The 24,380-nt window shown below is 37.8% G+C and overlaps 2 protein-coding genes across 2 annotated transcripts; both read right to left on the bottom strand.

Moving 5' to 3' along the window:
• Positions 1-1,352: 1,352 nt before the first annotated feature.
• On the bottom strand, positions 1,353-10,444 carry tfam (transcription factor A, mitochondrial). Its single transcript, XM_084740994.1, has 7 exons — positions 10,160-10,444; positions 5,788-5,930; positions 5,536-5,606; positions 5,185-5,334; positions 4,807-4,902; positions 3,578-3,634; positions 1,353-3,466 (listed from the first exon to the last, which is right to left on the bottom strand). The coding sequence occupies exons 1-7, from the start codon at positions 10,243-10,245 to the stop codon at positions 3,170-3,172; spliced, it is 900 nt and encodes a 299-aa protein (XP_084597120.1). The 5' UTR covers positions 10,246-10,444; the 3' UTR covers positions 1,353-3,169.
• Positions 10,445-13,272: 2,828 nt separating this feature from the next.
• On the bottom strand, positions 13,273-24,380 carry LOC146312530 (ubiquitin-conjugating enzyme E2 D4-like). Its single transcript, XM_084740333.1, has 7 exons — positions 24,164-24,380; positions 20,185-20,248; positions 16,996-17,027; positions 16,395-16,472; positions 15,027-15,132; positions 14,748-14,841; positions 13,273-14,660 (listed from the first exon to the last, which is right to left on the bottom strand). The coding sequence occupies exons 1-7, from the start codon at positions 24,185-24,187 to the stop codon at positions 14,615-14,617; spliced, it is 444 nt and encodes a 147-aa protein (XP_084596459.1). The 5' UTR covers positions 24,188-24,380; the 3' UTR covers positions 13,273-14,614.

Raw genomic sequence — 24,380 nt, 5'->3', positions numbered from 1 at the left:
CAGATACAATAAGAGACATTTAGATATTTAGCTTACAAATGCTAAACAGGGGGACTTGAAACTGCTGCCACATCTAACCCAGGGGTCTGAAACCTTTATGATCAAAAGAGCAATATTTCGCCATAAAAAAGAAAAAAAATATCTTTCTGGGGCCACAATGATCAAATTCTGTCTTTTCCTTGAGGACTTTTCTGTTGTTTTGAATTGGTATTCGTAGCTAGTTTATGGAGACTTGAGAACCAACACTGAAATTCAGCAGAGAAGGCACAGAGCCATAGACGTACACATTGACGCACATTTTAGATGACAAATTATTGTAAGAATCAATTTATTCTGTAAAAAATAGTTGCGACGACTCAACATTTCAAGACAACATACTGCAATGCGATACTCATTTTTGAGTTTTGAGCCCAACTTAAACTCTTGAGTTTTGAAATGTTTGAACATTTTTGGCAATCTGTAATCTTTATTTGAGATAATTTATTTCTCTTTGTTAGATAAACCTAAATCTTTGAGTTTTAGAAACTCAAAAATCTATTGCAGTACACTGCCTTGACAGTTTGGGTTTTCTCAACTTTTTTGTTTTTACAGTCTAGACCAGTAACACTATGTGGAAATTAAAATGTAAAAATAAAATAATAATAATAATAAATTACTGTTATTCATTTCCATATACTTTTTTGCAAAAGCCACAGGGAGCCACTGGACACTACCTAAAGAGCCACATACAGCTCCAGAGCCACGGGTTGCAAACCCCTGATCTATGTGTGGCAATCCAAGATAAGTGAATGTCCTCATATCATACGGTATTAAAAAAATATGGCACTTTGAACTTCTAGGCAACATAAAGAGTCATTTTGTAGAAAGGTAAATGTTTATTCAGTAAATGCACAATACAAAGCAAGCCATAGTTAATGTTGCCTGGACATGACAGACTACATACATTCTACAAGTTAAACAAACCGTCAATACTGAAAGGATGTTCTTCATTATTGTGACTTTACAAACAGACTGGAGAGAATCTGGAAGTTGTGATTAACTGACCCTGGCTGAAGGTTGGTTTTCTGACATGTAACTGATGAGCTCATGACTGTCATACAGTGAAGTCAGGACAAAGTAGTACAGTAGCTTTCAGCAGGCATCTGAGGGGGGAATGTCCCTTTATGCATCAGAACAATCATTTGATTAAACACTGTGGGAAGAAAAGCTCATTTTACTCCCTTTTTACAGCTATATAAACTCAACTGGAACAAAACCATTAGGACCTTTTGGTGTTTCAAACACAAAATGTCAGTTGATAATGTTACTGAGACCATACAGAGGGATTTCACAGTTTGAGGATGTGACTGTACAAGTTTATGCTACACTGATACCAGCCAGGAAACAAAGAATTCACGCTGAAATCATGGGAACCATGGTACCGTCTGGTCGTAAGAGGAAGTGCTTTCTGTAAATCTGCAACACTTTTCTCACTCAATGAACCAACAAGCTGCACTGCTGAGCGCACACACCCACAGCTGATACACACTCTGTAAAGAATAAGGCTGCTATTATTTTTCATTGTCATCAAAACCCATGAAAATGCCTCCTCTTTGCTAAAAACAATGAACAACTTTTAAGGGTAACTTCTGTATCTTCCAACATGGACCCCATTTTCCTGTGTTTTTGTGTCCATGTTACTTGTTTGTTTTGCCTGTTTTTGCCACTGATAGGCTCAGACAATATTATGGAAATGATCCCTACAGAGACAAATGTTTTTGTTTAAGAGTAACATCCTTTTTGATAATCAGAATCAACAGATTGATTGTCCTCACCAAAGCTGCCAGATTACCTTGTCAGAAATGGTTATTTTATCATCATCTTTATTTAAACTCAACAGAAACAAAATAAAACACAGCAAAAACATCATGGTACATCTTCCCACTGCTCCAACAATCACCCTGACTTGGTCAAAATAAAGCCTTTATTCACAGAGTTAGACGTGAACATTTTCAGCTTCTCCAGTGACCTCCCTCTCGTTTCAAGATTTATTTCAACCAAAGCAGAGCTGGTGACAGTAGAAAGATGAGACAAGATGTTCTTGGTGAGTTTTAATTTGTTTCTGTGGACTTTGAATGATGCGTTTTATGATAATGAAAATCACTTTTTCTGTAAATGGAATATGATGAGAGCAATAAAACAGCTGTTTCTGGTTAAACAAAGATCTCACTCTTTAAGAAAAGAAAAAAACAAAACAAAACGCTCCATCTTGGTAAAGATCTTTACCATAATGTTGTCACACAGATTAACAATCTGAGCCTGCCAGTGGTAAAACAAACTTTTAGTGGTCAGACTTTGCAGTTGTTCATAAGGATTCCACTGCAGACTATTTCACGTCTGTCGGCCGCAGCGCTCTCCCTCAACAGTGGATCAGTTTAGAAAACTGTTGCCCCTGTTAGACGCTGAGACACAAAAACATGGGGAAAATGTGAGATGTGAAGTGATAGTTATTCTTTAATAAGCCTCTTAAAAAATGTAAATGTATTTGTGAGCTGTTTTTAAAGTTTTTCGTAGGAAGCAATGTAATTGGAGCTGAGAGCCACAAACAGCAGTGAAATCAAAGTATTAGGACTAAGCTGGTTTGGGTCTTTTCATGGATATGTTGTCAAGACAAATACAGAATAACACCTGACTTATTCTTTACAGTAACACTCTTTATGAAATAGCAAAAATAGAAAAATGTGTTTGTTTTGGGGACGGCAAAAACCTTTATCTTCCCATCATGTGTCCTGTGGTTACACTGAGTGCTGTGAAACGTTACAGACAGAACTGTATGAAGCGGATCTCTACTTCCTATCATCACTTTAACACCTCACTCAAATGTCTACGTTTCTGAAATCATTATATTTCATCAAGTTGCTCACTTTCTTAGCTTCCACTCTTCTATCCACTCTATTTGGAGGGACTCAATCATCCAATCACAGCCTGGATGTGTGTTTGTACAGAGGGTGGTGAACAGAAGCATTATTTGGATGTTGATCTGTCTGAATGGTGTAAAAACTTTGCCCTGTTGAACTTAAGAAGCTTTCATGACAGCTGGGAACTGAGCAGTTCGCAGTCCTGCTCATCAGAAGTCTTCAGCTGTCATGAAGACACTAGTTTCCTTCTAGACTCAGTAGATGAACACATGTCAGACAGTTTTTGTGGAGCTGCTCTTCGTCGTCTTCCTGGTAGTTTTGGACTTCCCTGTGGCAGTGACCGTCTTCACTGTCTTGCCTTTAGCCGTCTTTGTTCCTTTCTTGGCCGCTGAACTTCTAGCAGCTGTTTTTTTCTTGGCTGCTGCAGTTTTAGCAGCAGGTTTTTTCCTGGCAGACTGTGTCTTCTCTCGGAGCAGGTCTTCCCGCCCAATCTCCACCATGTGATCCTCCCACGACTTAATCTCATTCTTGTAACGGATTTTGTCGTCCTCAGCCAGCTGTATGTACACCTGAAACAAACAGGAGAACACTCAATAGTAAAGTCCTTGTTTCTCACGTGCACAGCAACACAAAGGCCTTCTAATGATAAGAGTCCAGGAGATGGAATAATTTTGTCCAACCTGTTTCTGATGACTGAACAGATTCCTCCAGTCATCCAGCAGTGACTTCATCTTTGCCTGAAGGAACCACATCAACACAAAACATATCAATGTTGTGCAAAGCAGAGGAAATGTACAAATCATGCACATACTCAAATGTATTCAAAAATGGATGGAAAACTACAGGTTCCAGTGCAGGACACTGTCAATATCTTATGGTTCAGTGGTAGAGCCAGGTCTTTCCTAATTGGAAGATTCCTGGTACAATCCCCAGCTCCCTCAAGTCTGCATGTTGAAATATCTCTGGGCAAGATACTGAACCTCAAATTGCCCCTGTAAGCAAAGTTATCACTGCGTGAATGGGAAGTTTCGAAGGAGCAGAGGCACCTTACATGGCAGTCTCTGCCATTAGTGTATGAATGGGTGAATATGACGTGTTGTAAAATGTTTTGAGTGGCCAGAGGAGCGCTGTACAAAATGCAGTCCTTTTACCACTTCTAAACGTATTATACCAGGCCATTAAGAAATCCTGACAGTATGATTTTTAGTACCAGTCTAAATACAGACGCTCTTTTTTCTATTAAACTGATAAGAAATGCTGTAATGGAGTGTGCAGCTTATACCAGCAGGGGCCAGTCTCTGCACTTCAGCACAGGTGAGCTGACAAACATGGTGCTGGAGATCAAGTTAAAGGACTAACTAGTAAAAAAAAAAAAACAGCAGAGCTCCTCTGTGTTGTTTCCCAGCTGTGGGAACAGTGTCACCATCATGATCAGCTCCACCTACATTAAGACAGTGGAGTACAGTTGAGTTGACCCTTTTACACAGTAAAATATCAGGAGGGTATGAAGGCATGAAAAAATAGATACACCAGAGCCTAGTTTGCATGCTGCACTGAGTCTGTCAGCGAGGTAAATATTTGTTACTGGACTTAACTTCAGTTGTATGAATATGTGTGTAGAATGAAACTAATTTGCTTTACTGTGGCAGCGATTCCATGCAGGTAGAGCGCTACACACATGTAATCGCTGCCACAGTAAAGCAAATTAGTTTCAATGTGCTGAACACTTCTCACAGTAATGACAGTATAGCAAAATCCCCACTGGCAGAACTTGCCAGCGGTTACAGTGACTAAACCAGTATAACGCCCAGCCCTATTCTGCAGTAACAAAACCACTGAATTTAACCAATCCTTGAATTACAAAGAGGAGAAGTCAGCAGAGAAACGACATGCTGCTGTGGGTACTCACCTGTGTGGTGGCTCCTCTGGCTTCCTCAAAGTGTTCCGACATGAAAATGTTAAACGGAGAGCGAGGACGCTTAGGCTTCCCCAAGCTGGTTAACTCCTGAATCACACAGACACGGGTGGGAGGTTAGTAGTCAGATTGCAGAGTGTTACTTCCACTTCCAAAATGAATGTCTGGCTCTCAGGGTAACACCTAAAGTCAAACATGGTTGTGTGCACACTGCAGTGTTCCTCCCGACACGGGTCACTACAGTGAGGGGGCTGCAGTCAAACTTCAACACAGTTTGGATATCAAGCCTAAGATTTGTTTCTGAGAGCATAGAAATGAAAAACAGTACCATGGCCTTTCCCTGATTGATTCCTCCCTCCTACCATCTCTTACCCTCTTCTTGCGGATGGCCCTCCTCTTAGCCATCCTCTGCCTCTTGTCCAGGGCTTGTTGTTTGACCTGCGCAGGGGTCAGCTGGGCCTGGTAGCGCTGAAGATCCAACTTAAACTGCTCCCTGGCCTGCAGAGAGGCCTCCTCAAATGGCTGAAAGGGAGAGAGACCAACAATAAACTGTCAAAACCCACACAGAGAGACTGTATGACAACATGAAATAAAGTGTATGTTTTATATTTAATCCACTTTGTCTCTTCCCTTACCCTGCACTGTATGAACCTGAGGCACAATTCAAACTTAGAAATAAAAAGCTTAAAGTTTATACTGTTTAAGAAGTGAAGAAATAAATACCCGTTTCTGTTCTGGGCTCATGGTTCTCCACTGCTGGGCGATCTTCCTGATGATATCCACTGACTTGATTTCTGAAAGCAACAAATGTAATATGATCATTACCAACACAACTGTAGCATCTGATTTAGGATGAAAAGATCCCAGACTGATCAAGCTCAGCCCTGTGCTGTGAAATGACATTGTGATGTGATTTTAATTTGCTTTTTGAAATCAATAACTTAAAGAAGCATCCATCTATCATTGCAGAATTACCTGGGTTTTGTCTGTGCACGATTGGCTGCTGCTGCAGAACATATCTCATGTAACCGTTCAGAGGTCTCTTTGGAGGGCCACCAGCCTGAGAGCTCAGACACTTCACTGGGCTGATGTATGTAGCTGGGAGGACACTGGTACACCTGCAGCATGCATACACACAAATATGATATTATGTGGAGAGCATCCAAGCATCCATTAATGCTAAAGAGAGAACTTTAAACAAATCTACTAGGGGTGTCCCGATCTGATATTGATATCGGATATTGGTCCGATATCAGCCAAAAAACGAGTATCGGATTTTATCGGACTGCATCTAATATAAGCGCTCTGATAAGCAGTCCATTTTCCGCTCCAGCACTTCTATCCATAGGTGACTCTGGTTGCTGACTGTTGTTCTCTGTTTGAGTAACATCACTTGATCAAGCCTTTTCTAACATTCCACAGAGGGGTTGGCGATATGGCAAAAATATCATTCGATTTTTTTATTAGAAAATCACGATTTCGATTTTATCACGATCTTTCATGTATTTATATTATGTATTATGCTATGTATTTAGATTTACATTTACTGTTTTTACTTTACTTTCTACTTTTTTTTCCAAGCACAAAGGTAAAAGTAAAGGTAGTAATGTCTGCAAAAACCACAAACAGAAGATGTTACTAACTCTTTTAACTGAAACAGTCACCAGAACGTTTTGTTAGCATGTTAAAATCACAACATTTTTCTTCTGGAGCAGGACAGACGCTCCCAGACCCCCAACAGGGGACTGGTTTACCAACATGCCACCTTTTTCTCCTCTTATGAGTTTGCAGGTCTGTATTTAGTCATCAAAAAATACCAACAAGAATACCATTAAAGTACAACAACAGCAATAAAAATGTTGATTTTTCAAAAAATCCACTTGCAATTTGAAAATTCTGACTGATACCGATATCCATTATAGCCGATAACCAATATTTAGCGATATCGATATGTTTATATATATTATATTTATAATAATAATTATATATATATATATATGTATATTTATATATGTATCGGCCGATATTTGTCATTTATATATAAATGACAAATATCGGCCGATACCGATATTAACCTACCATACCTAAATAACATGCAAGGTTTTTAAATTGTAATTAAGTAAAAACACTAATACCACAATGTAAAAATACCTAAGTAAAGAATCTGAGTATTTTTTTCATCACAGCAGGTCAGTGATCAGTGTTTCAGTGACTCTCTGTGGATCAGTGAATAGTTTTATTTATGGCGGCCCGCCACAATAAAAACATTGGCACCATGACATGATTTTCTATTTTTGGAGCTGCGCACCTTTTTCGCTCGTGTCTAGAAGGGAACTCTTTATTTGCGCAACTCTTGCGAGATTTGTATTCGTTATTTCTACTAAAATAATCAAACTCGCGCGATCTTTCGCAGGTCTAGGGTTCCCTTCTAGACACGACCCTCTGTCTCTCTGTCAAACTAATGACAGCAGACTGTCTTTAAACAGCACGGTGTTACACTCTGCAGTGTTTCACACAAAGACTTTATTTGTGTGGACATTCAGGTTTGGTTTGTCACCAACTTTGGCATTTTTATGTTTTTTAATCAGTCCGAGAGGACGACGGCATCCGCGATGTATTAGTGATCAGTCTGCCCTCCTCTCCTCCCTCACCTGTTCACTCTGCTGTGAGAAGGTCTGAAAGTTTCTCACAGAGAAACACAGACTCTCCTGTTTTACGTTTAGGCCTCCTTATACAGTTGTTTAATTTTATAAGAGCATCTGGTTGATGTCGATGTCATTAACCATCACGTTAGTTTCGACTGTTGTAATAAACTCCGTCATTAACAACAGTCTCCTCCACACGCAGCTTCTCTGCAGTTGGTCTGTGCGTTTCCTGATCAGCTAAACCAGCGCCGGAAAGACTAGAAAAGTTGCGCCAGTTAAAATAGAAGCGTCCCATCAAAATTTAAAATCTCTTAATAGTTTATTGGTTATAGGTCCGGGTCCGTATAGGACGGCGTGTGGGTCCGTATAGGACGGTGTGTGGGTCCGCCTGTTAGGGACCCCTGAACGATCCATACGATCTCACGTTCTAATCCTTCATGATCTAATATCGTCATATCGCACACCCCTAATTCCACACTACAAAATAAGTAATAAAAGTACGTGTGATTCGTGCTGATATCGTATCGTATCGATATCGGCCAATACTCAAGGCTGCAATATCGGTATTGTATCGGAAGTGAAACAGTTGTATCAGGACATCCCTAAAATCTATTAACTTAGTGATGCACTCAAGAGTAGTTTGAACATCTCTAGAGCTGAAAAAATGCCAAATATTCTCTGGTTTCAGCTTCTCAAGTGAGAAAATTTTCTCTCTAATATACAGGCTTCCTGCACCTTCTCTGAAGTAAATTGTTTTTACGATGCATTTACAGAAGCTTGTACCTCTCTGAAACCATCTAATGTTGCACTGACCTGCTTGTAGAACCACTTTGCTACACAAAGCCTGTAGAAACACCTATAAACAACCTTCCTAGAAATGTAGTGAAGTCAAAAGTAGAATATTTGTCTTTGAAATGTAGTGGAGTGAAAGTCAGAAGTTTCCAAAAAAACAAATACTCAAGTAAAGTACAGATACTCAAAAAATGTACTTATGTACAGTACTCAAGTAAATGTGCTCTGTTACCGTCCATTACTGGTGGTAAATGACATATTTAAATACATATACATGTTCAAAATGTTACAGTCAGATGTATTGTGCCATAAACAACCAAAATTATGTTTCATGACAGAATTCTACAGAGGAGTGAAAAATTAAAGGAAAACACAACAAAATTTCATGTTTCCAAATGAAAGTTGTAAGTAGACTTGGCAACCTATTAAACTGCAACAATTAATCAATTAATCTGTTATTAATCAATCATTAAATTAATTGCCAACTATTCTGATTATTGATTAGTTGTGTAAGTCATTTATAAGAAAAAAGAAAATCAAAATTCTCTGATTTCAGCTTCTTAAATGTGAATATTTTCTGGTTATTTTTTAAACCGAGTTGTGGACAAAACAAGACATCCAGGACATCATCCTGGACATCAAATCAACATTTTTCCACTCCACAATGTAAATAAAGATTACAGGAAAGACTGACAAGACTGTGAGTGATGGTTGGGTTTAATTTTTTTAAACCCACCATTTAATTTTTTTAGTCTACAATCACTGCTGGAGCTTCACAGGAAAACAGCGCTGCTGAATCTCACAAACAATTTAAGTGACCAAAACAACATAAAATGTCAAAGTGTCCTAAAGTCCGGACATGACAAGTTGACTTGAAAGAGGACGTTTACACCATATTTTTCACTGTAGATCCTTAGCTTAGAGCCATGTGTACATGCACACTGTGCACGGCATGTTGGGGCTTTAGGAGACTTGAATTACGCCAGATGAGCAGTATGGAGGAATAATATGGGTTTTTTTTTTTGTTTTTTGTTTTTTTATGTTTGAAAACTAGTCATTATTCACTTCAATTGTTCAGGAGATTCTGCGACTGTGAAACTGCAGCAGTGGTTTGTGGACTAAAAAACTAAACCTGACTTTCAACTGGCATGTCAGTGAATATATAATGGCTAAATTCTCATTTCTGAGTGACCTATCCCTTTCAGATTATGGAGACGTATATCTGTTTCATTCACTAAAGTACTGCTTACTTGATCATCTGTGTGCTGGGTGCGAAATTTACTTTTTTTGTCCACTGTGACTGTTCAAAAGTTACCAGCCACTCAACAGATTATATATGTTTTTGTTGCGTGGTGAGTGAAGCAAATCTACGAGCCACATGCATATTTTAGCAGCATTTGGTTCAGTCTGTTCCCTGTCTGTGGCCTCGCGTCACTCTGGATCAGCATCAAACTTTAACTGCAGCACCTGTTAAAGGAAATCATGATTCCATCTGTAGACCTGACCACACGTGCATGACTGTAAGCTAGATGTAATGAGGTCATGTGAATATGGCTTTAATAGCAAATATACATTTCCTGTTAGATATTTACAGCTAAAAGCTCCTCACGACTGTTGAACTCGCTGACACTCTAATACAACTAACAGACTGCTAATTCAATAACAAGTAGGTTGAGGGTCAGAGAGTAGCTAATTAACCTAATTTATGAAGGAGTTCACTAACACTAACTAATGTTAACATTCTCAAAAAAAATTCCATTAAAATATTTCATTTCTGCAGACAGACAGACATGCTAACCTTCATTATGCTGAATGCTGAGAGCATGCTAAAGCTAAAGCTAGCTTCGCTGTGCCACAGTGTGAGCAGCGAACACACAGTGAGTGAACTTCAAGCTAACTGCCGCTGTTACCTTGTCAGAGAAGTTGTGCAGGAGAAGACAGTGAAGGACTTGGCCAGCCAGCTCACACCTGCTGTCATGAGGCTGAACGGAGCCATGGCGCTGTTTATTCACGTCACACAGACTAATGAAAGACAGACGTTGTATCCCATAAACTCCGTGTGTTTCTTTATTTACGCATTAACTTAGTATTTGAAATGCAGTAGAGCCTCTCCTCCTCCTTCTCCCCGTGCTGCTTGTTGACATGCAGCCGCAACAAAAGGCGCCTTCAATCTCTCCCGGTGCATTGTGGGAAAGGGTCAAAGACAGAAGCATGATGCCTTCACCAAAGATAGCGCCACCTTGTGGAACAAAAGAAACATTACAAGTAAAAGGAGGACCTTACGTTAAACAAGAGCGGTAGGAGAAAACAGTTGACTTGATGGATGAACATGGATAATTTATACAGTTCAGTTCATTTATTCAGAAGTTTTTGAATGCTTCCTCATATGGAGTGTCATAAGAAGAAGAAGAAATTACGTATTAAAAAAAAGAATAAATACGAACATTAAAAATGTCAAAATAGATATTAAATAATAAATAAATGTGAACATATGAATCCTTGTAGGATGCAAAAGCAACAGGGAAAAGCAAAAGCATGGAAAAATTAAGGGATAAATATAAATAAGTGACATCATAACAAATAAAAAATGAAAAAATAAATGAATAAATACACACTTCTCTTAATTTAAAATTTATATTAAAAATATATGCAGAAAAAATTAACAAATAAATGTGAATCATGAAAATGCTTACAATTATTTTGCTTCTTTTTTTTTTTAAATTAATCTTTGTTTCCATATTTATTTCTTATTTTATTTATTCCTCTTTATATTCCCGTATTTATTTTCTTGTCCTTTTACTGATTTCTTCTTCTTATGGCACTCCTATGACTCCACATATTCAGAGAATTCCTTTAACACACATGATAAAAAACACTCTTACGTACTCAGTGTGTCTTTGAATTTGCCTGATTGAAGATCTGAAAGAAAATGTAATAGCAATGTTATTGGTAATATTTTCAAATGTAAGTCAATTTCTGCTTTTAAAACACCATGAACAGTAAAATTAAGTGGTAATAGAATGGGCAATTTCACCTAAAATAAAAGACATTTGGTTTAATATGCTGATACTTGGAGACCCTGAAAATACTGAGCTTTTATTTTTCTTTCTTGTTCGCTCATGTTGTAGTTTTGACAGAATCTTTTCAGCTGTTAAACACTGAGACTGGCAGTCCTTCATTTGATTTATTTCGGGTTTTGAGTTGGATGGGCTCTCAGGGAAGGTGTCAGGTCAGGTAGACAGAGTAACTATCAGTAAGAGAAACCATTATATAACAACTGAGAATACTGAATAGCTGGAAGGCCCTGGACACCAGATCCATAGAGGCAGGGTCGTACCATAGGTCCAGACAGACAGGACCCAAGATACTGGCCTTACAAAGATGCTGAGATAGTGGATATGAAGGCCTGAAGTTCCAAAGGGACACACAATGCCAGTAATAAAATCCTGAGATGTCAAGTTCCAGACTGACAAGCAGCTGTTGGCAAACCAACCAGACATAATGGTAGTTGACAAGAAGAAGAGGAGGGCAGTTGTGACAGATGTGGCAAACCCAGCTGATGGTAACATCAGGAAGAAAGAGCACAAGAACACAGAAGTATCAGGGACTAAAATAACATGGAGCACTTCAGTTGTATTTATAGGTTGCATCACTGCTGTGCCTACAATGATGGTAAAGTTTGTACTGCTGCTCAATTCTTCTTGTTAATTCTTGACTTTTGCATTACTTTTTTTTCTCTTACAGTGCTTACTGTTTTTATTATTATTATTGTTAAAACACCAACTTGGCAATAAACCTGATTATGAAGTGTCTGACTGTAATTATTCAGCCACATTGTGTTCATAAAACCTATTCCACACATTTCTTCTGATCTTACCTATACTGTCATGTAGGGCTAGGCGACATATCTTAATATTTTCAGACTATTTTGCAATATACAATTTGTGTTAATCTTACTGAAAAATGTGTTCAGAATATATGTATTAGAATAACATGTATGCATTATATATTAATATGCAATATAATATAAACTGCAATATTATCTGATGTGATGAAGGCTGTGAGGTGGGACCTGATGTATTATCTGATGTTGAGACCACAATTATTTTAAATTTGCGCTGTTACATTCTCTTGAATTAATGTTGGTTTAATCAAAGCACAACACAGCCAACGTGGGGCCAGGTAGCTTTCTATCTTAGAGAAACTGAAGAGACAAAGGGTTCATAGGGGCCAAGGAGCTTATTTTTGCCCCATAGCCCCTCCAGCTAATGAATCCAGCCATAGTTAAGTCTTGTTTATGTTTATGGGTTTTTTTTTGAAACATGTATTATTTATATTTTAATGTGTAAAATTACTATCTTAAGATTGTTGTTTTAGTCATCTAACAGTTCTCTAATACTCTCCATTAAGCATTTTAAACCATAGTTTTGAAAAGTTTACAAAGATAATCCCTCATGTCTGTTAGTGAGCATTCAATGCTCAGTAGTAATTACAAGTGAATTTCATCATACTAATACCAAACAATATGATCGCTAAATTAGACCAGGTCAACATAACAAGATCACACAAAGTTACAGACTGCCTTCCACACATCAATATTGAGCTCTGTGACACCATAAAGTCATGATAAAAAGCATACCATTCTTTAATTCAGTACAAAAGGTGCCACACACAAGAGACTTAACACACAAACAGACACTGGGATTTTTACCCTTCCTACAGCATGGATGGATATTCAGACAGAAGAATTGATCTGTGTGCCTGTGTAAAATCAACCAAAAACCCAACATCACAGCTACTCAAGGAAAAGAGTACAGTATTTTAATGACAGATTTATATTATGATGACTCAAATTTAAATGAAACAGAGTAAAACAATATTACAGTTCCAGGGTTTTTCAACACTACACACAAAAAAAAAAAAAAAAAAAAAAAAAAAAAAAAAAAAAAATAATAATAATAATAATAATAATAATGATGATAATAATAACAATAATAATAATAATAATAATAATAAGTGAAGAAACAGTAATACATGACTTGTAATTGCTCCCATTTCAGTACATTATTTCAGTCAAATCAGTTTGCTACAAGATGCAAGAGAACAACAAAATCTCCATCACCCACAACGTAAAAGTTAAAGGGATATTTTGGATTATATATTATATTGAAATATTTGGAATCCTTTTACCACTTCTGCCATCAGACAGCCTTTTCTGATCTGAAACTTCCTGTATATAAGCAAAGTATCACGCTTTCCCGAACTCCATTGGCAAAAACAGTCATTGTACCTTCCACAACACTCAGCTGCTGATCGGTTAGTTTGTTTCTGCTATTGTGCTGAATCCAAACTAACTTTTTAAAACCCACGATAACACAAACAAACTAACAGATTGAGGCAGCAGTAGGCACGTTACTCCCATGATCTGTGAGGTAAAATGACTGGCTTTACAAGAAGAGTGTGGTGGCTTTGGAGAGAACATCTGGCTTATATAACTGTGGTTTCTCACTGGAAAAGTCTGTCTGACAGCAAGGTTAAGTGGTGGAAATATTCTAAATAGAGCATACACTTTAACTTATACTGATTTTTTTAGGTGTCTAAGCTACATTTTGCTGCTGACCCTGTCCACAGCAGTACATTGCTTAGCGTCTATGGTCGTAATTGTGTCTGCTTCTCCAAACTGGGAGCGTGCCGACCTCCATCTACTGTAGGTAATGCACTGAAGAAGTACCTCATACAACCTCTCTTCAAATAATCCAAACTATTCCTTCAAAGGAGACATTATGTCGATATTCTTCTGTTTTACAGATGTGTCAGAGGTTACATATTTGGCATCCAAGACATTTCCATGGTTCGGTGTGTCTCTTGCTGGCTGTTGATGGATGCAGCAGAGACTGAATGAGGGATTTTCCGGTTATGAAGCAGCGTTTGTCATGTACATGTATAATATCCTGCTGCATTATCATTCAGCTCCTCTATAAAAAGGCTTGCTGCTGAATGGCATGTAGTGGGATTTGTCTGACAATCCCTTAGTTTTATTTTAAAAATGAGGAATGCAGTCATAAATAAAAAAAAAATGATGTAAAAACAACATGCTTAACTGTAAAATTGTAAAAAGTATCCATTAAATGACTCCAGGCAATCTTGGTCATCCACTCAAAGTAAAAGCCTCTCTCTCCTTTCAATAACAAAGACCGTATATGTCATGATCTGATTAAGAATAATGACAGTTTGATGACAGTTACCCAAGTTTACTTAATGATTCCATACTATCAGTGTTCAGTGTGATGTGACTTTAAAAAAGGAATGAAAAAGAAAAATTCTCAGCATGTTTTTCTTTTTTTGTCTTTGATGTTTTTTCTTCTTTACATGGCATACTTCTGGGTACATTCTTTTGCTAGTCTGTTGTATCTGAGGAGAGAAAAGAAGCGAGAGAAAAGAAGTGAGTGGATGATAACCATAATAACCAGCACCAGCTGAGCCTGTGTGTATACTCACTTGTCTTTGTCGCTCTTGTAGGTGTGTGCTATGTCTGGAACTAAGGGATCGTCTGCATTTGGATCACAAAGCAACGAACATATGGACAATAAAACTGGAATGAAGAGGAGTTAAAAATATCAAGTTAGTTTACATGGAGATAAAGAATGTTGAAAATGAGCCAATACAATGTTGCCTCTTAAAATACAGAGAATATTCAAACAGACATAAGATCAAAATAATGGAGTTGTTGCAGTTCAATTTAACCCAGTGACAGCAGCAACAGGAGACTTCAGTTACCTTTAGACACTGTTAGTGCTGGAGACCACTGTGTGCGCAGGATGTCCAAACAGATACTCCCATTGCTGTTTATATTTGGGTGATAAATCTTTGTAGTAAATGCTACCTTTAAAAAAAACAGTCACATTTTATTCACACAGGTCTGCATCAGCTGAGAGGATTCACCAACACACTTATTTTACTAGTGTTTGCCTTTGTATTAAGAGGTTCTGTCCAAAATGTGTCTCTAAAGCTGGTTACAGCACTTTGTCGGGAATATTTTTAGAAATGCAATAAATGTATCTAAAATCATACAATAACAATCATATAATATTATCAAAATAATGCACATTTTTAAAAGAAATACATAAAATAAGACACAATTAAAATGTAATACAAATAAGCTGTCTTTCCTATGTTTTTGTTTCAATGTCAGCCTGCTATGAAGTCACTATCATGCTTGTAGTGCATCATGCATGATTATCAGTAGTTACAAACTAAAGTGTGATGGCAGATAATGAAGTAAAATGTAGAGGCTTGAAACGAACACTTCAAAAACACTGAAACAGTTAAAATTACAAGTATTATGAAGAGCAGAGCAGTGGTACATGGAGAGAATATTGGTGATACATGACGTAGAAAATTTGAGAGATACTGTTCTAAGCTCTGTGTCATCCATTATAATCATGGAATGTACAGATTGTCAGGTATTATCCCTCACGGCAGGGAAACTAAACCTACTTTGCCCAGGGGCAGCTTTTGCTAAATGATCGGAGGCCATCAAACAAAATAAATATACATCAAAAGGCTCGTAATAACTTGACTCACCATAACTTATTAACTAAATGAGCTTTAGGACTGACAGCTAAATCAGACATTTTATTGCATTTAATGACTGCAACTGTGTTTTAGTTGTTAATGTTTTGGTAACATGAAAGAGGTTATAAAACAAACAGCTGGAACCTCTTCCATCATGCAGTCACTAAATGTTGGAATGATTCATAAATATAAACCATAAACATACAAGAGGCAACAGAAGAGCACATTTAAGCTCTTTTTGTATGAAACACATTTCTGTGTAACTTTTGCCCCTCTTCAGCTAGTAGTTGTCTTGTATTCCCTGTATAGCTCACTGTCTGATCCTACTGCACTTTCACAGCCTGAGTCATCCTGCAAAGATCTACTACTAACAGTCTCACTCATCCTATCATACAAAACTGACACATCTGTCCCTCCTCCCTTGGTAGAACAGTGTGAATCAATTTATTTTCATCATAAGGCCAGGAGAACCTCCTGGCAGCCTATCAGGGGCCAGATTTGGCCCACGGGTAAATTTCCTGAGTGCACAACAACCATGATTTATTCCACAGTGACTAAACCAGCTCTTACCTTTGGTGGCTTGAATGGGTAATCAGTGGGAAAGTGGATTGTGAGGAAGAAAACTCCTCCTTGGTAAGGACTGTCACCCTGACATAAAGACATGTAAGACATCACAGTCAGTAAAACTGTCAGCACATTACAGTCACCTTCAGTGAGAACAGGCAGACTTATCTAGAATCTTATCTGGTTATCTGGTAGACCAAAGACAAGACAAAATGGTTTTAAAATGTTGCAAGAAAATTTGCAGCAGTGTGAACTGGCCTGTCTTGGCTCAAATCAGACCAGCTAATGGCATCACCTGCTACTCAGCTGGTCAAGCCACCAGTGGCTGTTACAACATAAGGTACATCACCTGTTTCAACAGCCAATCAGCTTGTAGCAAAGTCAGGTGGTCGAGTCAGTTACAAACTGTCAGTAATGGATGGAGGAAAGAGAGGATCGCCTCATCAATTTGTTTGAGGAACTGCATTTTAATTTTACAGTTGACAACATCACTGCTCAGCTTCTCCTCTGCTCCCTCTCACCAATACTTTCACCAATACTAGAAATGCAACTGTGTGTGTGTGTGTGTGTGTGGAATGAGAGCTTTAAGTGATGCTGTGATACTCACCGGACCCATTATGGTGGCCTGCCAATGAAACACTAGAAGCAATTAAGGAAGAGAGAGAGACACACAAAATGTAATCAAGACACATCACACATAGTCTTCATCAGACACCATCACCATCATCATCACCATCATCATCATCATCATCATCATCATCATCATCATTCAGGCACAAGTATGAGCTTCTACAATCAAAACGTCCCGGAAGGCATGATGGTGTAATCCCAAGAATTCACACAAATTCAACTGACCCCCATAAATTCTGCACAACCTTGATATTTTGTCCAAAACTGCAACTTTTCTGCAAGTTTGACCAATCATCGTTTCCCACAAGTTCTCCCAATCATAGCAGTCCAATGTGCAACCATCACAGACGCACATTTCAAAGAACTGACTCAATGTGTTGTTTTATTATTGACTATTTTTTGCATTTATATATATTTTTTGTCATGGGCACTAAAAAAACTTTTGTCATTATTGACATTTACTGATGCTCTGTGTGCTTTGATTTTTTTTTTTTTTAATTTGGTGCTGTTTTGTTGCTTTGAGCACCAAAACGACTTTTCTTCTTATCCCTAAGGTGCACTTCTTCATTTATAAATAAAGCAGATTTTGTTAGTCTCTGTAATCCTGAGCCTTTTTAGTAAGGTGACTTAGAACACTCAGAATAACTTTATTTAGTACATCTGCACTATGGGACAAGTTGATTTTGATATTAATGAACTGTGCAAAAATTTAGCAAACTTTCGTTTGCAATTTTGGTCCTGAAATTTCATTGCAAAAAACACTGCAACATGTGACATAATGTTTTAGAAAATCTGCCTTGAAGTCAGGCATTTTGGGCTGCAACAATCCCAGAGACAGCCTGCAAAATCCTGGCCAGGCTGATAATCAGTCAACAATAGTACATCTGGTCACACTAGAGGAACTGCTGTTCCAGAAGTGGAAAATATTTAACTACGTTTCCAACCTTTCATTGATTGAAAGCTGGATAGTGTCCCACCAGTGTACCGCATCCCTTAAGTGCACAACAACATGATTTAATAGGGTCAAACCTGCCACTGTACAGACATGGTCAGGTATTGCTGTGTCCATTAGACCCAGAGCAGGCCAGCTTTTTAAGTTAATGGAAATGTGTGGTTGTACTCTACAGATGATGTTATAGATTTGTATTTTTTTCTCACTTGCCTTGTGCATCATTTATTACTGCTACCACATCTGACTCCACTATTTTTTTTTTCTGTTTACAATGCCATTTGTGGCACACTGTTGTTGTTGATTGTATGTTTTTAGTGTCTTGTCTGATCTATAGTTAAAATAAAAATTGTTGATCACACAAAAAACCCATGTTCTGCCTAGGGAAGGGAACTGGGAACTGGAATCATTGAGAATTGGTTACAAATTGTCAGATCCATCAAAATCATATTAGTAGTTTAGATTGTATTTCGTCCTGTGCAGTGTGTACTTACTGTTTTATTATGTAAGGCTTCTGGATTTACTGTATTCTGTATTGCACTTAATAGTTCATTTAGTGCGTCTGCTTGTTAAGTGTAAGGCAAGGCAAGGCAAGGCAAGGCAATTTTATTTATATAGCACCATTCATACACAAGGCAATTCAAGGTGCTTTACAGAACTTGAAAATGCATTAAATTAGAAACAATAAAAGAGCATTAAAATTGCATTTGAGATAATTAAAAACAAAGCTAAAAGCAGAACAATAAATAGTTTAAAACATTACAGAAATGCATATAAAGAAAGAAGCAAACATAAAACAAAAGCGACAGCAGACAAATATAAAAACAATGGCTACAGATTATCCTAAAAATATGTAACGTATCCACTTCACTGGTAGGCTGCAGTAAACAGTAATGTTTTAAGACCTGATTTAAATAAGCCGACAGTTTCAGCTGACCTCAGGTGTTCTGGAAGTTTGTTCCACAGGTGGGGAGCACAGAAACTAAAGGCTGCTTCACCTTGTTTGGTTCTGATCCTGGGAACACTGAGTAAACCTGTTCCAGATGATCTGAGGGGTCTTGGTGCTTCATAACGTACAAGCAAATCCTAAGTGTAGGACTACAGCTGGACAAATCTGTTGCAACCATGTTTACATTTCACATAAATAATCAATGTCATGCAGGCTGTCCTTTTATAAATTAAATAATCTGAATTAAATATGCCTTGGCTTATCAATTCCTCAAACTCATGTGTCTGTGCTGCTGGAAACTTGCAATAAGGAGAAGTCACAGCAAGAAGAAGACACGGTCAAAAGCATGGCTTGATTTCACAAAGAAAGATGACGGTGCTGGTTGTGTGTCTGTGAGATGATCCTTTCAAATAAAGGTGTAAACAATAGAAATATTCCGATTCTGCACAACATAAGGTTAAATCTCAAGAACGTTATGTATTTGACACTCTATGCACACATGCCACTGCTTCCCAACAGAGCAGCACGTCTGTTACCAAGACTAAATACTCTGTGTTATAGTGACATTAGCACCACACAGGAAGGCTGAGCAGATTCTTCTTTGACTATAAAAAACTAAATTAAAAGGAATACTGTACAAATATTCTCAGATTCCATCCATTTCAGATGATAACAGATGACTGTTGCTCCAGCTAGCTAAGGATTTGATAAGGGAACTGATAAAGATTCAGGACAATAAGCAGAATAAAAAACAGCATTTGTATCAATTAAATCTTCATCTAGTTCTGCCATAAATGCTTTATGTTCAGAATTTTCCAAGGATGGCTGAATATACAATGGCTCAGTTAACTTTATCTGCAATGTGCTGGACTAGAATTTGGACTGCTGGAATTTCTCCTCTAACTATAACCACCCTTTTTAATCAATAACGATCACAATACCAGCTGTTGTCTCTCTCTCTAGGACAGTAATAATAATAAGTGTAATTCTACAACTGCCTTTTCTGTTGGTTTCATTAAATTCTATTAAATATTTTATTCTGAGAAAGCTTTTTTGTCACATTTGTGCACTTTTAACACATATAACTGAAAGCTGTCAACAGACAGTAGGAGGCAGCCACTTTCTAATACACTCAGGTGAGAAATGATGACATGCCGTGTGTGTGTGTGTGTGTGTGTGTGTGTGTGTGTGTGTGTGTGTGTGTGTGTGTGTGCGTGTGTGTGTGTGTGTGCGTGCGCATGCGTGTGCATGTGCATGTGTGTACTCACAGTCATCTCCCACTGGTCCAGCAGAGCACTGTGCTGGAGGGTCTTTCTGCAGGTCCTGCAACTCCTGAAAACAAACACTGTTGTTAGTCATGCAGCTAATAAAGTACTGATAAATCATTTTACACAGCTTGAGATTGTCACACACATGTTCTGCACAATGGTCATGTCATACGCACAGCAGACAAACTGACCGTGATATTAACACAGCACTGATAACAGCTACACACACTCAGACACATGCTTGCTTGAAGCTGGTGTCAGCGACAGATTCCAAGAACAGGATAAGACAGTCTACAATGAGACAGAGCAGCTGACAATGTCGCAAAACAGCCATAAACTTTGTAGCTCTTCAGGCTAATGTTAGCCAGCAGCAGACTGCTGTTCACAGAGGGACAGTTAAAATCTCACCTCCTGTTCTGGATGAAGAATAAACAACCTGTGTTGATGTGTCTCCTCAAACATTTTCTCATTCAGACTCATTTAACTTCTGTGTTTGTTTTTCTCACGGCAAAGTTTTACCACAGCAAACTGTTGCACCGCGTCCGTCTCCGGTTTGTTTACATCTGCTTCCACATTTAGCTGATTCATAATCTTAATGTAAAACTATAATAAGGCCTGGCTGTAACCTGGAGGACTTTGGAGAAAATTTAAATAGTATTTAATGAATATTTAATAGTCAGTGTTTTATTATGAACATCTAATTTAATTTTTACAAGGAAAGTTGCAAAAATGTTTGTGAATGCTGACAATTACAGTTCTTAGAAAGACTGAAAATGGGAATCGGCCAAAATGGGAATTGGCTAAGAAAATTGCAATCGGTGCATCTCTAGTCAAAATATTTGCAATATGGATTTTTCACTATATCGTGCAGCCATAATATCTGAACAGTTTTGTTTTGCGCAAGCTTCAATTCATGTGTGGTGCAGTTTGTATCAGGTAACACACCAGCCAACAATCTAACAAAAAGCTCTTAACTCAGGGTCAAATAGCTTTGTCTGGTGCTCTCCACCACATCTCATGGTATTCTTCAGTGGGTGGAGGAGTACGAGGACTCGGAGTGGGGAAAAACTGGATTCTTAGATGCATCATGATGCAGACCTGGAAGCTTCTGAATTGATTTACAAATGACAAAAATTGATTTTCATTGATGGCTTTCACCAGAGCTGATGGTAAAGCAGAGAGGCTGCTCTCCACTGCTGGAGACATTACATTGATAAAAACACAACAGGACACTCCACCTCCCCCTCATTTTGTTATTCTCATGCAGGCAGGAGACTGTAGGATGCTCTCAAATTGATAAATTCATACATTCATCATTGATAAATTAATACAGTGAACTTTTTAAAATAAAAAGTCTGCAGATCATTTAATCGGGAGTTATGTTTCATATTATAGTTCAGAGGAGCTGAAGCAGGGGAATGAAAATTGTGCCCCTTTTGTATTAATTCAATCAAGAATCAAATCAGACAAACAGATTCCCAGTCCTAAATGTAACATGTGCCATGCAACTGCAGATGGAATCCAATACAATCCAACACAATCAAACCGGCACCCCCTGGCTTAAAAGCTTAAAATTGTGATGCATGAAGATAGATCATTAATCATTTTATCAGGAAATTCCCACCCCTAAACAGGAGCCTTGTCAAACTACTGGTTCAAAGGTCAGCTTCATGTAGGGCTGGGCGATGTCTACTAGGGCTGAGCGATTTTGAAAAAATATCTAATTGCGATTATTTTGATATTACAGTAAAGATATGTTTTGTGATACTAGAGGTAATGATAATTTTCCTATTGTTATTCTTATTTTGATTGAGAGACATGTTAAAATGGCTATGGTGTGATTTTTTTGGGGCAGGAATCTGTACCAAACGTTTGTAGAATCTGGTATATCGGACAGGACATCTCTGCCTCACCACATTCATTCATTTAAACGTTTTCGACATACATTTTGCTTTTATTAAACATTGCACCTCCTGCGATTTGAAAACTGCATAAAGCCATATTGCAATTTCAGTAAAATTTTGATTAATTGAGCAGCCCTGATGTTTACTGATGATGTCCACAGCAAAACATTACAATTGATGATGATATTATAAAAGGATGTTCTAAATGGATGTTCGTCTCTGCACTAAATGTCCATAACTTAGTTGTATTTAAAGAGAAAATACAGAAATTGAGCAACAGTTCTGAGGGAACACACTACCTTAAATATAGAAGGCTTTTAAATCACAATGTTACAACCCTTTGGACCAACCATTGTACCAGTGATGTACCTTCTCTTTTCTTCTAACTGATTTTAGTGCCACTATAAAAATATAATTTTCTTAATCTTGCAATTTCTGATTCTAAATTCTTGGACAGTATTGGTTTAAAAGGTGTACTCCAGCAGTCTCTGCCTGGTAAATGTACATGTCTTTCCAGAGCCCTCACTTTTAAAGCAGGTGTCACTTTAAGGAAACATTAAAAATAAAGTATTTGAGGGTTTGGAGAAAAGGCTTTTGTAGAGAAACTGGTTCAGTTAGGTAAGGTATCTGCACAGATGCTGCTCGTGTCAAAAGATTCAAACAACACTAAGCTCTGATCCCTGATCAGGATATCACCAAAAATAGGCCATCACTTTCAAAGCATGAAAAAATATGACAGGGTTTTGTATGATTGCAAATATAAGTAAATAATAAATAATTAACTTAAAAGGTTCATGATAATCTATTAAATCACTAATAAAGAGATGTCAGCAGCACCAGGTTAAAAGGGTCACAATGTACAGCAACGTATTGCTGCCATGCCTGAAAAAGAAAAAAGGATTAATATTATTATAATGTGAAAGTTTATCGTTATAGTAAGATGTTTAACACATTATAACAGGATACTGTTATAACTAGGGATGTTAATCATTCATCAGTTAATCACCTTGAAGAATTTAACTGATTAAAATGTATTAACTTACAAGATATGTTTTGTGTACCACATAACTAATGTCCTGCAGGAATTATTGATTGTTAAGATGTTAAACAATATGTTAAGGAAAATGCACAAAATCTGCAATGGTCAGAACAAGATGACTTATATTTTATAATATCACCTTATGTTATCACATTATAACGTGAAATATTTCATAATATGACAATGTTATGTTAAAATGTGAAGCATTTCATGTTATAACAAGAACTTATCACATTATAACGTGAAATATTTCATAATGTCACAACATGTTATTATGTTATATACGTAACTTGTCCCATGAGTCCTTGCTGCACTTTATCTCAACATTCCTTCACTGTCCTGCTCCACCTTTCATCAGGTAACTTCCTGGTTACCTCCTGGTTGTAAAGGAGTGGCACCAAGGAGAAGAGGAGCTTTCTAGAATCTTCCCTAAATTAGCTGAATAACTTATCAGCTCATGACACATTCCATGATTTACAATACAAACTCTGGCCTTTCTGAGGACTTCAAGTTGTTTAGAAGTCCCCGACGTTTCCCTGCTGTCTGTCACCTTTTAATATCAGATTAAGACAGCTCCTCTGGCAGCACTGAATTAAAAACAGTGATGACTGACTGGTACTGTGATCCGTAAATTGAGATTGCCGACGGTCACAGCGGAACTTTTCCACCGCTAAAAAGTCAACATTTCAATAAGTACAACAGGGCTGTTCTTGAGACAACACACAGTGACAGACAGGGTGACATGAGGCAGCAGCCACAGGAGTTACTGTGCCAACTTGGCTATTTGTTAGCGAGCTAGCAGGAAACTTTGAAGTTGTCATTGGCTGCTATATGTCTTATGAGGCGTGACAACACACCAATTATTTTCAAAAACATTACAAAGTTCGCCAGAAGTAGATTTAAAGCGGGACCAGCGTTGAAATCTGTGTTGACAGACCTGTTTTGCGGGACTGAGTTGTACCATTAGCCTCCACTGGGTTAGTTAGCTGCTGGCGCTAGCCTGTAACCAGAGCTAGCTGGCTAATCAAAAACGTACCTTCTGTATTCTCTTCAGCGCCATGTTCCTGCTGCTGTCTGCTGCTCAGCTCTCTTCCACTCGCTCTGTCTGTACTTTGTTAATGAATGATTGATAATGAAGTCAGTAGCTGTTGTTTGCTCTCTGAGTACTTCAACAGACAGGGATGTGTTTGTGTTTTTTTTTGTAAAACCTCTTTTGTTTCCGCTTTCTTCTGTTTACGGTCGCTCCTACGAAG

This window comes from Lutjanus erythropterus, chromosome 17 (genome assembly GCF_056507025.1).
Source record: "Lutjanus erythropterus isolate fLutEry1 chromosome 17, fLutEry1.hap2, whole genome shotgun sequence".
Taxonomy (NCBI): domain Eukaryota; kingdom Metazoa; phylum Chordata; class Actinopteri; order Lutjaniformes; family Lutjanidae; genus Lutjanus; species Lutjanus erythropterus.
The sequence above is the reverse complement of the archived record's forward strand: the minus strand, read 5'-3'. Positions and strand labels throughout refer to the sequence as shown.

Bases quoted from the DNA above. Each gene is read 5' to 3' on its own strand.
- tfam (XM_084740994.1), bottom strand. From the start codon at position 10,245: ATGGCTCCGTTCAGCCTCATGACAGCAGGTGTGAGCTGGCTGGCCAAG. The intron at 5,607-5,787 runs GTAATTCTGCAA...TGTTGCTTTCAG, and splicing joins CGTGCACAGACAAAACCCAG to AAATCAAGTCAGTGGATATC. The intron at 5,335-5,535 runs GTATTTATTTCT...TCTCCCTTTCAG, and splicing joins TGAGCCCAGAACAGAAACGG to CCATTTGAGGAGGCCTCTCT.
- LOC146312530 (XM_084740333.1), bottom strand. From the start codon at position 24,187: ATGGCGCTGAAGAGAATACAGAAG. The intron at 17,028-20,184 runs GTGAGTACACAC...AATTGCTTCTAG, and splicing joins TGGACCAGTGGGAGATGACT to TGTTTCATTGGCAGGCCACC. The intron at 14,842-15,026 runs GTAACTGAAGTC...TCTTCATTCCAG, and splicing joins AGCACTAACAGTGTCTAAAG to TTTTATTGTCCATATGTTCG.